The 13,301-nt window shown below is 44.1% G+C and overlaps 1 protein-coding gene across 1 annotated transcript in view; it reads right to left on the bottom strand.

Moving 5' to 3' along the window:
* Positions 1 to 13,301, bottom strand: part of ADGRV1 (adhesion G protein-coupled receptor V1) — a 1,990,932-nt gene that overhangs the window by 1,147,877 nt on the left and 829,754 nt on the right. Inside the window, exons 54-55 of the mRNA XM_085632468.1 lie at positions 11,794 to 12,049; positions 468 to 670 (exon numbers count right to left, since the gene is read on the bottom strand). Of these exons, the coding sequence (XP_085488594.1) occupies positions 468 to 670; positions 11,794 to 12,049 (459 nt within the window). The remainder of the gene's footprint in view (positions 1 to 467; positions 671 to 11,793; positions 12,050 to 13,301) is intronic.

Below are 13,301 nucleotides of genomic sequence, written 5' to 3'. Positions count from 1 at the left end.
TACTATTGAGTTACTGGTTAACATGTGTTTATATTAATCAAGACATAATTATATTCTATTTGGTGATGCACGTGCTGGATTGGCCACATGAGTGAGGAACGCCTAGCACAGAAAATTCAGTCATTTAACTCCTGACAAGAGAGTCCTCCAGATCCAGTGATCAATAAAAAAGAGGCGTGTACAACTTGGAAAAATTTGTAGAAATTAGATCAGTCTGTACCACAGAGGCAGCCTACATTAAGGAAGCAATGTTAGCCTCTAAATGCCCTTCAACACTGCTTAACCCCCAACGTGCTTAAATCTGTTTTTAGTTTTACCTTCCCCCTCTTCATATAAATGCTGCTGGTGTGCATATATTGTGAACTTCATAGCACAGGCTACTCTAATTTTCCTGCATTTTCATAAGAGGAATACACAAAACACATCATCAGTATTTCCATTTCATTCATATGATTTTAATAACTTACGGATAGAATGACCACTTGGCACAAGGCAACAGTTTGGTTATCCAATATGATTACTGTTTTATTTATAACTAAGTAGTCCTGATTCTCTGTTGCATGGTTAGCAGGTAAGAACAAGAAATTAGGTCTGGATGTCAAATGGACAACAATATCTCCAACAAATCCTTGTTCTCGTATAATCTTTAGAGAAATAACTGTTGAATTGCCTGGGAAAAACAGAAGAGAAAAGTGGTCAAAGGTTACTTTCACCGGCAGACTTTTTTAACATTGAAACATTTCCAAATACAAATTCTCAGTCTTCCTTTAAAGCAGAAAATTGTGTGTCTAGGTACACACTTCATCAGCACTTCCCACCAGTCTCTTACTCTGGAAATTGGTATTTCTTTAACATGTACTAATGCTATTTTACTGCTGTGCATTATGTTAGCACTTTTCTATCATGTGATTCCACAAGGGTGAAGAACAAATTCTCCCATATTAGAGAAGTAGTTTACCTCCTCACTGCAACACACCCAACAAATGCTTCATTGTTTCTTAAAACCTGAGCCCCAAGAGAAAGCACCTAAGTTGTGCAAATTTGGCATAAGAAATTGCTAATTACCACCAATTTACAGTTGGTGGTAATTTGCGAATTCTTTGAAAAAAGCACATGTGGTGCATGGCACTTTGAAAAAAGCAAAAAAGTGCTCACTCCGCCACCCCAGTTCAGACATGGCCATATGCAAATCAGTCTGACTCTGTGCCTCATGGGAACAGTCCAGCCCGAATTGACAAGCTACGTCTTCCCTGGACTGGAAACAAGCATCCTGGGACCAGTTTCGGGTTCAAAACCCTCATCAACCAGGCTATCTTGAATCCAGTGGCAAAGTGAGCTGGGGCCCCACGTTTGGGCATACCCTGCCAACTGAGGGTGAACAAAGCAAAACCAAAGGGAATGATGGACGGAGTGTTGAACATTGCAAGCACTCACACCCAGTCAACTGATCTGGGTTTAATCCATCATCATTCTTTAGCTCACTCCGCCACCAAAAAAGCAGTCACAGACATGGTGGTCTGCTGACCCCAGCATGCCACCATTCCTGTGAATGCTGGCCATTCCTAAAGGGGTCGCAAAATGTGCCAGCATGCAACTTGCGACCCCTTTAGGAATCGCAAACAGTGTCTGAGACGCTGTTGTGCATTCCAAATAGCGAGTCGCAAATGAACCGCAATTTGCAACTCGCTAATTGGCTAGTTGTACATCCGGCCCATGTTGTTTCCATGGTGACTAGGTACCAAAAGCTATTTGTCACCATGCAGACATGAAAGTCTGATTCTGAATAAAAGTTTATTTTAGAATTTGACCTGGAACAATAACAGAAACTTGATTAAATGTTGTTTTTAATAGCTTGGCAAAAACCTAATTATGTAGTGAAAGTAGAATTTTGATGTCTGGAGTGGAAAAATTTACTTCAACCAGCCCTGGTGGCCTGCCTTTACCACAGTGGCTGTAGTGAGTATTTCAATTATAGTTGTTGTTGGAACTGGCCCTTTCTGCAGGGTCATACCCAAACGTTTTGTGTTCCTCCTCCCCTTTGTGCTGAATTTGTTTTTGTTGGCTTTAGGACTCTGTGCACTATACTACTGGTAACCAGTGCTAAAGTGCCTGTGCTCTCTAATCTAAACATGGTGGAATTGGCTCATACCCAATTGGAATATTTAATTTACGTATTAAACCCAAGTAAAGTGCACTACATGTGCCCAGGGGCTGTAAATTAGATGCTACTAGTGGGCCTACAGCACTGATTGTGCCACCTACTTCAGCAGCCCTTTAAACATGTCTCAGGCTCCCAATGCAGAGACTGTGTTTTCAATTTACTCTGCCCTTTCGACCTGGCAAAATCAACCTTTTGCCAGGCCCAAACCTTCCTTTTTGGACATATAACTCACCCCTAAGGTAGGCCTTGGAAAGCCAGGGTACAGTGTATTTAAAAATTTGGACATGTACATTTAAGTTTTACATGTCTTGGTAGTGAAAACCTCCTAAATTTGTTTTTCACTACTGCAAGACCTATCTCTCCCATAAGATAACATTAGAACTGCCTTATTACATTTTATACGTGTAATTTCCAAATGGGAAGAGATAACTGGTGCATATGTGGTGTCTCTTGAATTCTGATTTAAAATCTCAACTTATGGAAAAGTCAGATTTAAATTACAATTCTGAAAATTCCCCTTTTAGAAAGTTGGCATTTTCTTGCCTTAGCCATTTTGTGCCTGCTGCCCAAATGGGTGTAGTTGGCAGTTGTCTTTGTGTATTCCTCCCAGACAGCCACACACAATGGAAATTTAGTTGTGACTGAAAGGGCCATCACTGGCAGGATGAAATGGAGTGCTGGGCCCAGAATTACTTACACCTGAAAAGCTGAGTCATGTCTCCACACAAAGAGCTGCATGCCCCCTGCAGTTAGTCTGGGCAGGAAAGGCAGGGCTTCTGTGAATTTCTAATTTCTAAGGCATGCCTCTAGAAGCTTCTACCTACTTCAAAGGCACAACTATGTATAAAAGGAGGACCTTAGACACCACCACTTCAGTACACTTCTCTATCTGTGGACGCTCTTCCAGGAAAAAGGACTGCTCTGCTGCTAAAAGGACTGCCACTCTGCTGGACTGCTACTCTGAAGGAACTGCTGCTCTGATTTGCTGGTCCAGTGCCCTCTTGCCTGAGTGAGCAGAACTGGACCTGCATCTCTTGAACACAGAACCCAGAGTGACTCCAAGGGCAAATGGACTGGCCTTCTGATCTGAAGCCTCAGGGATATAACAGGCTTCTACCAACCCTGGACCTGCACCTGGACTCTCCCATCTATGAAACTACTCTTCCAAATGGTGCCACTCCAGTCCTATACCCTTGGAAGTGGGCCTAAGGTGCGTGCAAGCAGAACTGGCAGATCATCTCTGCTGAGCAGTGCATCCCCAAGCAGAACCAACATCTTCTCTGTTTAATTTTTAAAAGGTGAGCCACTTGCCCAGGATGACATTGAACCCTATTGTTTTAAATAGCCCTTTCTAGGGTGCTTTCCCTCAACTTTTTGCTTTTGGCTCTCCTGTTTTCCGCTAATCTACATGCTAGCCTTAAGACTTTGAGCACTGTTCACACTGCCATTCAGTGCCAAAGTGCTGTGCTTGTCATGTACATACTGGTGATTGGTGTATACATAATTGGCTGATTTGAGTTAGCGCAAGTACCTTGTCTAAGGGTAAAACATATAGCTAGGGCATGTAAGTCAGATGCTCCGCCTTTGGACATCAGCACTGCTTGTGCCACCCACGGAGGTAGCTCTTCAAGCATGCACAGGTTTGCCATGAAGGGGTCTGTGTGTGCAGGTTACTTTTACTCAGCTTGGCATTTAAAAAGCTACTGGCCAAGGTTGTACATATCTCTTGCTATATTGGAGTACTTTCTGTGGACAGAGTGCGGTATCAGGAAGAGGTAAGGACATGTGCACATGCGTTACATGCCCTGGCAGTGAATGGCACCGGTACGTTAGGGTCTGCTTCTTGCATTGAATTGACGGGGGGTTTGTGGAAAGGCTATTTAGCTGTATTTCCTATGTACATAAGAGTGGTTTATAGTGTTTGATATCGATGAGTGGTAATGGCAAATCCTCTCCGGTGGTGCGAGTGGATTCAACATTACTAACGTGGAAATACCTCTTTGGGAAAGTGGGCATTACCGTGCTCATTGCTATCTGTGCCTGATAATCTGTCTCCAACACACATCTGAGTACTGGGGGAGAGCTAAATGTGTGCATTCCTGAAGAGACAGCTATAAACTATGAGCTTAAGGGAAACTTCAGACCTCAGACTACAAGGGGACTTCCTGGAATGGATAGGGCGGGGGGATTGACACCTGCATTCCAAGGGGCATGGTCTTAGCCCCACTAAAAATATTGATCAAGGGTCCCGGTGTAGGATGGCACACAGGGAAGAATTTAGAGAAGGCCCATGCATTTCATAGGTGGCCTTTGGAACTGATCTCATCTTCAAAGGCCATTGTGGGTATAACTATTGGGACTCTGACCTCAGGAGTTAGAGATGGGGATTGGAACCATACTATACTGTTTTGACGCCTGTACATCAACAAGAGAAACTGTTGCAACTGGATTATCCGCAGACTTGTGGTGGCTCGGGACTTGTTGTGCTCTAGGAAGGGGACTATAACTTGATGGATTTTGCCTGGGTATTGCTGGCCTGCAGCCAAATGCCAACTGTTGTGGCCTGCATCTCTAAGCACTCTCCAAGGGCTGGTTGACTGTCCACCTGTCCACCAGATCCCAAGGACAGAAAGGATCTCACAGTTTCTACAAGATCGTAATGACCGCACAAGATGTGGCAGAAACAGGTGGAACTGATCGTAGGTTGGGGCAAGGACAGCCCTGACATATGCTGTAATCACACTATGCAGAGGAGTGTGCTAGTAAAGAACAGTGGCCCACCTTGGGTGCTGGAACTTGAGGAGTTCGAGGAGTGCGGAGGGAGTTTACAGAGTCCAAGGGACACGTGCTTGCAACCGGAAACCTGTGCTAGCTTGCACTCCTTAGCATGCAGTGCACAAGGAGAATTGGGGGACATGAGCTGCCAACCTAGACTGTCTCCAACCTCCAGTCCGGGAGGACAAGTGTGCCTGACATCACGGCCTCAGTCCGAAGTAACTTGCTCCCTCTTCCCAGACCCATGCCACAAGGTACTCTGTTGCGGAGAACATCGTGAGTGGACCCAAGGGATCTCATTGTGCCTTGTGGGCACCCACAACTGGCTGCCTGGAGCAGGTACAGCTTGCATATCATCCAGAGGGGAAACTTTTCTCCAATTGGGAAGCGCACCAGCCTCTGATGTCGCAGTCTTTTGCCTACGGGGAGGGGGTTAGGATAGTGATCCCAAACTCCTGAAGGTGCCACTGGGTGCCTAAAGACCTCATCTGGAGGGACAAAACACAGTAACTGGTTCCTTCCACTTTAGACGGTCCCGATAATCTTATCAAAATGTCGCCAGCAGGGGCAACGGTACCGTTGGCTGGTGTCGTTTGAGTGACTGAGGGGCTGGGTCAAGAGGCATAGTTGAAACATGTGATTTCCTGACCACTGTAACTGTATGGGGTATGCAATATTTGGAATGTTGGGTTTTATAAATACCTCTGAACAGTGCATAGAAGTGTATATCCAATAGGCCTGGGCTAAATTTCCGTTCCGCTTGCGGAAATTGCGATAATTTGACATTTTCGCGTTCCGCGGAGAGCGCGAAAATGTCAAAAATTCCGCATTCCGCAGCTTAGCGATAATTTGTTTCTTGCTCGCGCTGTAAAATAATACATTCTCGCGCGCGCACGATCGCCTTACCTGAATCCCCGCGTTCGCCGGCAAGTTTTCCCGATCCGTCGCGTTCTCCACGAGATGTTGGATTGTTGGTAGCCATTTGCGCTGTCTCGCGACAGTTCGCACCCGCAGTAACGTCATGCGTCGCGCGATCACGTCTTTCTTCTCGCGATCATGCACCGCGAGAAGAGTGAAAACAAGATGGCCGTGCCCGCGAGCAACCGCATGGGTAAGTTGGCGAGCCGCGACCACGCAGAAAATACCGCGAACGGGCGGGAAAAAAACTTCCGCATCTTCGCGATATTTCCGCGTGTTTGCGGAGATTTTTAACATTTTCGCGATAATTTGCGAAAGTCGCTTTCGCAAATTCCGCCCACCCCTAATATCCAATGGATATTTTGTATTGATTTTAATGTGTATGCAATATAAAGACCAGTGTTTTACACATACCATGTGGAGTCTTTTTGTAGCATACGCAGTGTGTTAGTAGGGTGGTGTTGGGCCAACACTTTAAACTTTGACCCTGAGGATATGCCTGACTGCTCTGTGCCGTGCTACCCAACGGTGGCCATGGGTTATCGGACAAGTGTATCATACTCATCCTATCTGGAATGGTGGATAATGTCTGGCTTCGATGCGTTTCAGCCAGCCAGAAACCACTGGGTCTAACATCTGTCTATCAGCTGTGTTCCAGTGGATGAGCACTGACCAACTCAACTGCAACACTTACAAGACAGAAGTTTTTAGCTTTGACTACAATTTTAATCTTAACCCATAAGCTGATTGGCCTGACAGGGCCCTCTCGCCCATCATACAAGCTGACGTAGTAAAAAACTTGTTTGTCAAGTTTGACAAACAGCTGTCTCTTCAAAACCAAATTAACACAATAGTCAGCTTGTGCTTTGGTCTGATGCATCCTGCTAAAAACTTCTTGTGAATCCTCTCCTTGCTCGTGAGGATAACAGTGATTCTGCAATTAATTGTGTTCAGACACCAATGTGCTTTATGCTGGCCTTCAACAACATTTGATGAGGAAATCACAATCGGTCCAGAATGTGACTGTACATCCGGTTTTCATCTTATCTAGATGAGATTCAGTCTTAGTACACCTTAAGAACCCGGACTGGCTCCCTGTTAATAAAAGCATCTTGTTTAACACTGTCATCCATATGCACAGAGCTTTGAACCACTCTGGCCCTGAGTACCTGTCTTCCAGGATACATCATTACACTCCAATTCAAACTCTGCTCTCTTACCGAGGCCATCTGGCTACAGTGCCTAGGGTGAGGCTGGCTAAAACAAGTGGCAGATCCTCATCCCTTCTGGGCACACAAGCTTGGAATCAACTTCCTGCTGAATTACGCCAAATCAAAAATGAGAGGTCATTTAGAAAGCAACATAAGACCAGATTTTTTACTCTCTAGCTTTGTCATCCACTCACTCTAACTTTCTGCTTAGCGCCGGGACACTCAAGGTAGGTGTGTGCTCTAGAAATTCCACCATACATTCATTCATCTTCTCTGCTGAGTGGCACATTTCCGAGCTGAACAAATGGAGAGCCACTGCTGCGTGGTTTGGGCTCGTCACACAGACCTGCATCACCTCCGAGTCATTGGAACTGACGCATTGCCCAGATTGTGTGGCTCATCAATGGGCCAGGTCCTCGCATATCTCACTGACTGCAGCTTCGCCGATGATGCATTGCCAACTACGCACTGCATCCCCAACACGGGACTTCGCATCGCAAGCCCTGTCAACAGGATCATCGACGATGACTCAACAAGACCCCCAGGCCGCAGCTACGCTGCATCGCAGAACCAATTCATTGCTTTGGTTCTGCGGCACATCTTTTAATCAGATCCAAGCAAGCGCTCCGCAACCTGGATTTAAGGTCCTTTGCTCATTGAGCCTGACAGGGTTTCCTTAGACGGCCCGTGCTCGATTGCGGGCGGCCTTAAATTGCGACTTTGTCCTGGTCTGGTGCAACTAGATATCCTGAGTTGCCGCTTTGTGCTTTTTGGTGCTATTTTGACCTACAACATTAAAGCTGAATATCTCCGGTTCTACTAAATGGATTTTTTTAATTTTGGTCTTGTTTTATTTAATAAATTAACCTCTATGATCTTAACCTTTTTATGTGGTGTTTGAAGTGTTGCACAAATACTATATACATTGCCTCACAGTTAAGCAAGACTGCTCTGTGCCAAGTTACCAGCGGGTTGGGCCCAGGTTAATGTGGGGTTTGCTTGCGCCTTACTCTGTAGGATTGTGGTTGCTACTTGACCAGGATTCACACCCCGGTCAACCATTAACCCGATTTCTAACAGTTGTGTGCTGCCAGGAAGGAAAACACCCACACCTGAAACCACAACAACTACTGTTCAAATACTAACCATTGGGTGATTTAGGAGTAGAAAGGAACAGATGACAATACAAAGAACCAGAACAAGCATTCCTCTTCAAAAGAAGATACCATAAGAATGCTCAATTGACAAAAGACATCCACAGGGGCCTCTCAGATCAGAAAGAGGGACCGGTTCCTCATGTCCATAATATAGGTTTGGATCTGGGCGAGACATAAGAGCTCCTGAGAAAGTAGCTTGGTTTCAGTATCAGAAACAGGGGTCTCTGAGAATGTTTACAATTAAGTGAGTCAGGAAGCCCAGGAAAAGAGTTGAGATTTAGTGGGAATTCTGAAGTGATCATGCAAAGGAAAAAAAGCTGTTTTATAAATTTACTTACAGTGTGATATCTGGGTCAAGAATTGGCTCCACAAATGGATTTTCAAGAAAGAAATGTCTTGTGTTATGACTTCCTTTGCAGCTTTTAAATGTGATTTTTTCAAATGTAGCTACAACGAAATATATTAAAGAGGGGAAGTATTAAGTTATAGACTCATCTACAGATTCTTCTAGCCCCATTGGAACCTACTGTTAATTAAACTGGGAACTGTAGCAGAAGAAGGTAGCTTCTTTGAAAAAGTAACCAAGCAGGTCTTATCAGCAGAAAATGAGTGTTAGAAAGTCATCCTTTTGCCCTGTTCACCCTCAATTTTTGTTGCTGAACGATACTGGTGTTAACTGACTATGACTGTACCCTGGGGTCTGCTAACCAGGCCCAGGGCCAGTGCTATATGTAAAAAGGTACATGTAATAGGGTACACTTACAATTGGAAATAACAGACCCTATAAGTTCCCAACAGATAATAAGCTCAGGGATGCAATCTACCTATAAATCCATAGTATATAATGGGTCATGGAGGTTTGGAGGCCCAGCAGATTTCTTGCACTTGCATGTGTGTGCTGCTGTGTGCTTGCTGTTCTGCCTTGCAGCCTGTCTTTAAATGTAAATTCTCACAATTGGAATTGACAGACCCTATAAGTCGCTAGTATGTAATAGGGCTAGGGGGCTCAAACTACCTATAAGTCCCTAATGTGTAATAGGGCATGGACGTTTAGAGTCCCAGTGGATTTCCTGCACTTGCATGTGTGGAATGCTGAGTGTCTGCTGTCATTACATATGACATATATAATATATATATAAAGGCAGCCTGGCTTTGCAGACTTTCTTCAAATGTATATTGTGTGCAAACTCGACTTTGGTGGTATGGGCACTTTATAAGTGATGATACAACTTATTTTTACATATTAGGTACCCCAGAGTCTCCCCTAGGTTTCTAAGGGGCGTGGGGGTTCATGTAACCATATGCAAGGGCCAGGTAAAAGATTTTTTATATGCCCCGGTGAGGGAAACACTGCCCATTTCATTTTTCCCCATTGTAGATATGTAGCTTCATAGGCTAACATTGCAATATTTTGTTTAGTTATAAATATTGCTAGGAAAAAAGTTGTCTAGTGGTCTCTGCTGATAGGTCAGCCTAACAGGCATAGCCAGGCTGCTTTGATTAGGTGATGAGTGGTCTGGCCTGAGCAGAGGTTATCTGATAGAGAGTTCTCCACAGCTAGGGAGGATGGGTCCTGCAGTAGGGGCTGGGTAAATGAAACTGAGCTCAAAGAGAGAACACATCAGTAAGGAATGCCAAGAGTAAATACCCCTACATCCCGGACCTCAGCCAGATGGCAGGTTTAGAACGGGAATTTGCAGAGGTCAGGGGGAGGGGAGTTAATGCAAATGAGCCACATTGTGAGTTGATTTGGCTAGATCTTACTCCTCTGAAGAGAAATCATCCACGTTGGATTTTGCAAGTGCAGTGCATTGTGTGACAAGAAGATGCCACACTTTCAAGAACGTTGTAATGCTTTTGCATCGCACCCAGCATCCCTCTGGACAGAGGTGCTCCCCACTTGTCACCAGAGAACACTGAATAAATATCTGAGCGCTGCATAGTCTCTCAGATCGGTTGCCTGAAACTACAAGGAAAAGAAGGACTGTCCTGCTGGTATCTGGATTTGCCCCCAAAGGCATAGACTCTCAATGGCGGCACCTACTGCTCAATCTGGTAAAACAACTCTGGGGACTGTGCCTTGCTTCAAGAAGGATTAAGAAGTGGACTCCCTGCAGGCTACAGGCTAACAGAGCCCACCTGCATCCTTCCACCAAGAGACCCCATCCTAGAGTGGGTCCAGTGGACTTTAAAGGATTTGGCCAGGTGCTTGTGGAGATTGTAGTCCAGAAATCCCAAAGACCATCTAGGAGATTTTGGTCCAGAAGACCTTTTGATTGGTGTTTTGTACAATTTGAACCAGCAGGGAGACCTTCAGGAAGCACATCCTGAAGTTTATAGAACTTTGGAGAACTTTTGTGAAAAAGCTCCATGAGGTGACCGTCCCGACCTTGAGAGTCAAGCAGACTACCTTCAACAGCGACCAAGCCAGGATTTCAGGTTTGTCCGGCTAAAAGCTAAGGAGCTCCTGAGTTCCAGGATACGACCAGGCCCTTGCAGAAAGTGAAGCCTGCAAACCTTCAAATCTGGCCTACTGTGGAGGGTCGAGTGACATCAAAAGAAAAAGCTACAAAAATCTAAGTGTGAAAGCAAAATTTTGACCAGGTCTACTCGTTTAGTGTAGCCGATCAGGGCTCTATCGCGGTCAGCCTCAAACTTTGACTTTGTCCTGGTCAAGTGCGACCAGATGTCCCAGAGGGGCACTATAGGTTTTTAAGCTCTATAAAGTGGCTAATTTCATCATATATATTTTCTATTTATTTTTAATTTTTATAAATTGGTGTGGGATTTTTACTGTGTGTTGTATCTTACTTATTTGATGTAATGGTGTTTTTTAATGCTTTACACACCTTTTTCCTAAGTTAGGCCTGACTGCTCGCTGTAAGCTACCAAGAGTTGAGCAAGAGGCTTATTTACTGAGACCTTTACTGGACCCTATACCATGTTAGTGGCCTTGTTACTACCCCTACCAACAATCCATTTTCCAACAATGGGTAAGTGGGCTGCAGGAAATTCTGTTCATAGCTACAGCTGCCTGGCACAGAAACATGGTCATGGAAATGGTATGCACAAAGAACTAATAGAACTCAAGAAAACAAATGCAGCAAGAACAAGACAATGCAAAAAGACTTATTTTGCATTGCTCCTAGGATGGGACACTTTTTTCTACCACTAAGATCCAGAAAATCTTCTCACTCCTCGTCTTCAAGAAACTTATTTTCCAAATGTAAACCCCTGTATGATGGACCTTGCCTAGTAATTTACCTTGTATTGCTTTCACCACTTCGACACCCCCTCATCTATGCTCCTCTCTTCTTCCTCCACCTCTGTACAGCAATCATTATTTTGTAGTTAAGTTTGCGCTATATAGCGCCTCATATATAGTTACAACCTGCCTAAGAAACAAATGTGACCAGTGCACAGGATACCTCGGATGTCATTCAGATACAGAAAATGAAGAGTGAAGCAACTGAATGAATCGTGGGGTCACAGTCGAAATTAAGGAGAAACCAACACTATTGCTAAACTGATTACTTGAGAGCTAGTGAGTGATTTGGAAAACATCACTTACCTTCTGGTTCTGCTACTCTTACAAAAAGAGAATCCGGATGCCAGCCAACCACGCCGTTCGGAGAGTCATTTGGCAAAATGACGAGCACAGCCCTTGCCTTTGTCTGGTCTATGACGGCCCCTCTCGTGGGATCCAGAACTCCGATTGTGGTAACACGAGTCAGGGTGACAGTAACTGTCTCTGAAAGTTCAGCAGCAGAGTCTGCAAGAATCACCAGGGTGATTGTGGCAATCACTTGTCCTTCAGAAAATGTGACCTATCCGTTAGGCAAAGAAGAAGGAGTCATTACATTGTGGATGTCTGCACCCTGCACATTCCCAAACAAAGTGATGTACACAAAAATGTTTTGAAAATAAAATGTTTGCACACCCAATAAGTCAATGATGGCATGGCATACACTATACTGGACATACGATATAGTATTAATTAATTTGTTAATCTAGCAAATGAAATAGTTACGTTAAAAAGACATCTGTTTTGAGTGGGTAAGACTACTTTACCTCCCCAGCATTGGAGCATTGTTTTTCTTGATGTCGTGAACAACATTAGTTACATAATTATAGTCTCCAAGAGTTCTTAAAGCCATTTTACTAGTATCAAACTGCCAGGCCGCCTGGCACAATGTTTTTGCAGTTCCTAATTTTATAAGTCCCCTGAACTATGTGACCATTCTGTTCATTGTCGCTTTTTTGGTGTGTGACAAAATGTAAAGTTGTATTGAGGACTTTCATTTTAGAAATTGATTGGGTGTTTCTGGGCTCTGCCATGTTCAATGCATGTAGTGAGTAAGATTGTAATTTATGTGACTTGTGCAGCTGAGGGGTAGGGGTAAAACACACAACAGTATAGGGCATTATACACATACTTACTTGCACCCTTAAATTAAGCCTATGTGAGCAAATATGTGCATTTGAAGGGCAGATTCACTGAATCATAAACAGTGGGATTTTACAATCTGAATCAGACTCTGCTCACATGGAATTGGTAGAATTGCTCTTCGAGCAAAGCAACATGATGCTTGGTGTGGAGTTTCTCGGTTTGGTTTGCCTGACAAAGTTGGTGAACAGCTACAAACTGTCAAGCTTGTGATTATCCTCAAATATAATTTCAGGTAGCTCTCCATACTGAAAAATCTTTAAATTGCACTCCTGTGAAGAAATAAATGTATTGCCAGGGGGCAATGGAATGGAGACGCCCACCAATGGAAAGCTGGTGGACTGGATGGAGATTCTCCACGGGAAAAATATTCCTCATGGGGAAACAAGGAAAAAAGGTTTTGCATCCAGGGGTTTATTTCTGTTACACTTTTGTATGCAGAAACATTTTTGCATGCGATTATACACGGAATCTGCAACTCTTCCCACAAAAGTAACCGAACACACATATTTGGTGAGCTCCATAAACCCTACATTACATTTAAATGAATGTGATTTGGATTTGGGAGATATTATTCATAATTTTAGGCATGACTCCCCTGGGCAGCAAATAATTTAAAAGTCATGAGAGTA

The sequence above is a fragment of the Triturus cristatus genome, chromosome 2_1, assembly GCF_964204655.1.
Source record: "Triturus cristatus chromosome 2_1, aTriCri1.1, whole genome shotgun sequence".
NCBI classification, from domain to species: Eukaryota; Metazoa; Chordata; class Amphibia; order Caudata; family Salamandridae; genus Triturus; species Triturus cristatus.
This window is presented reverse-complemented; position numbering and strand designations above follow the sequence as displayed.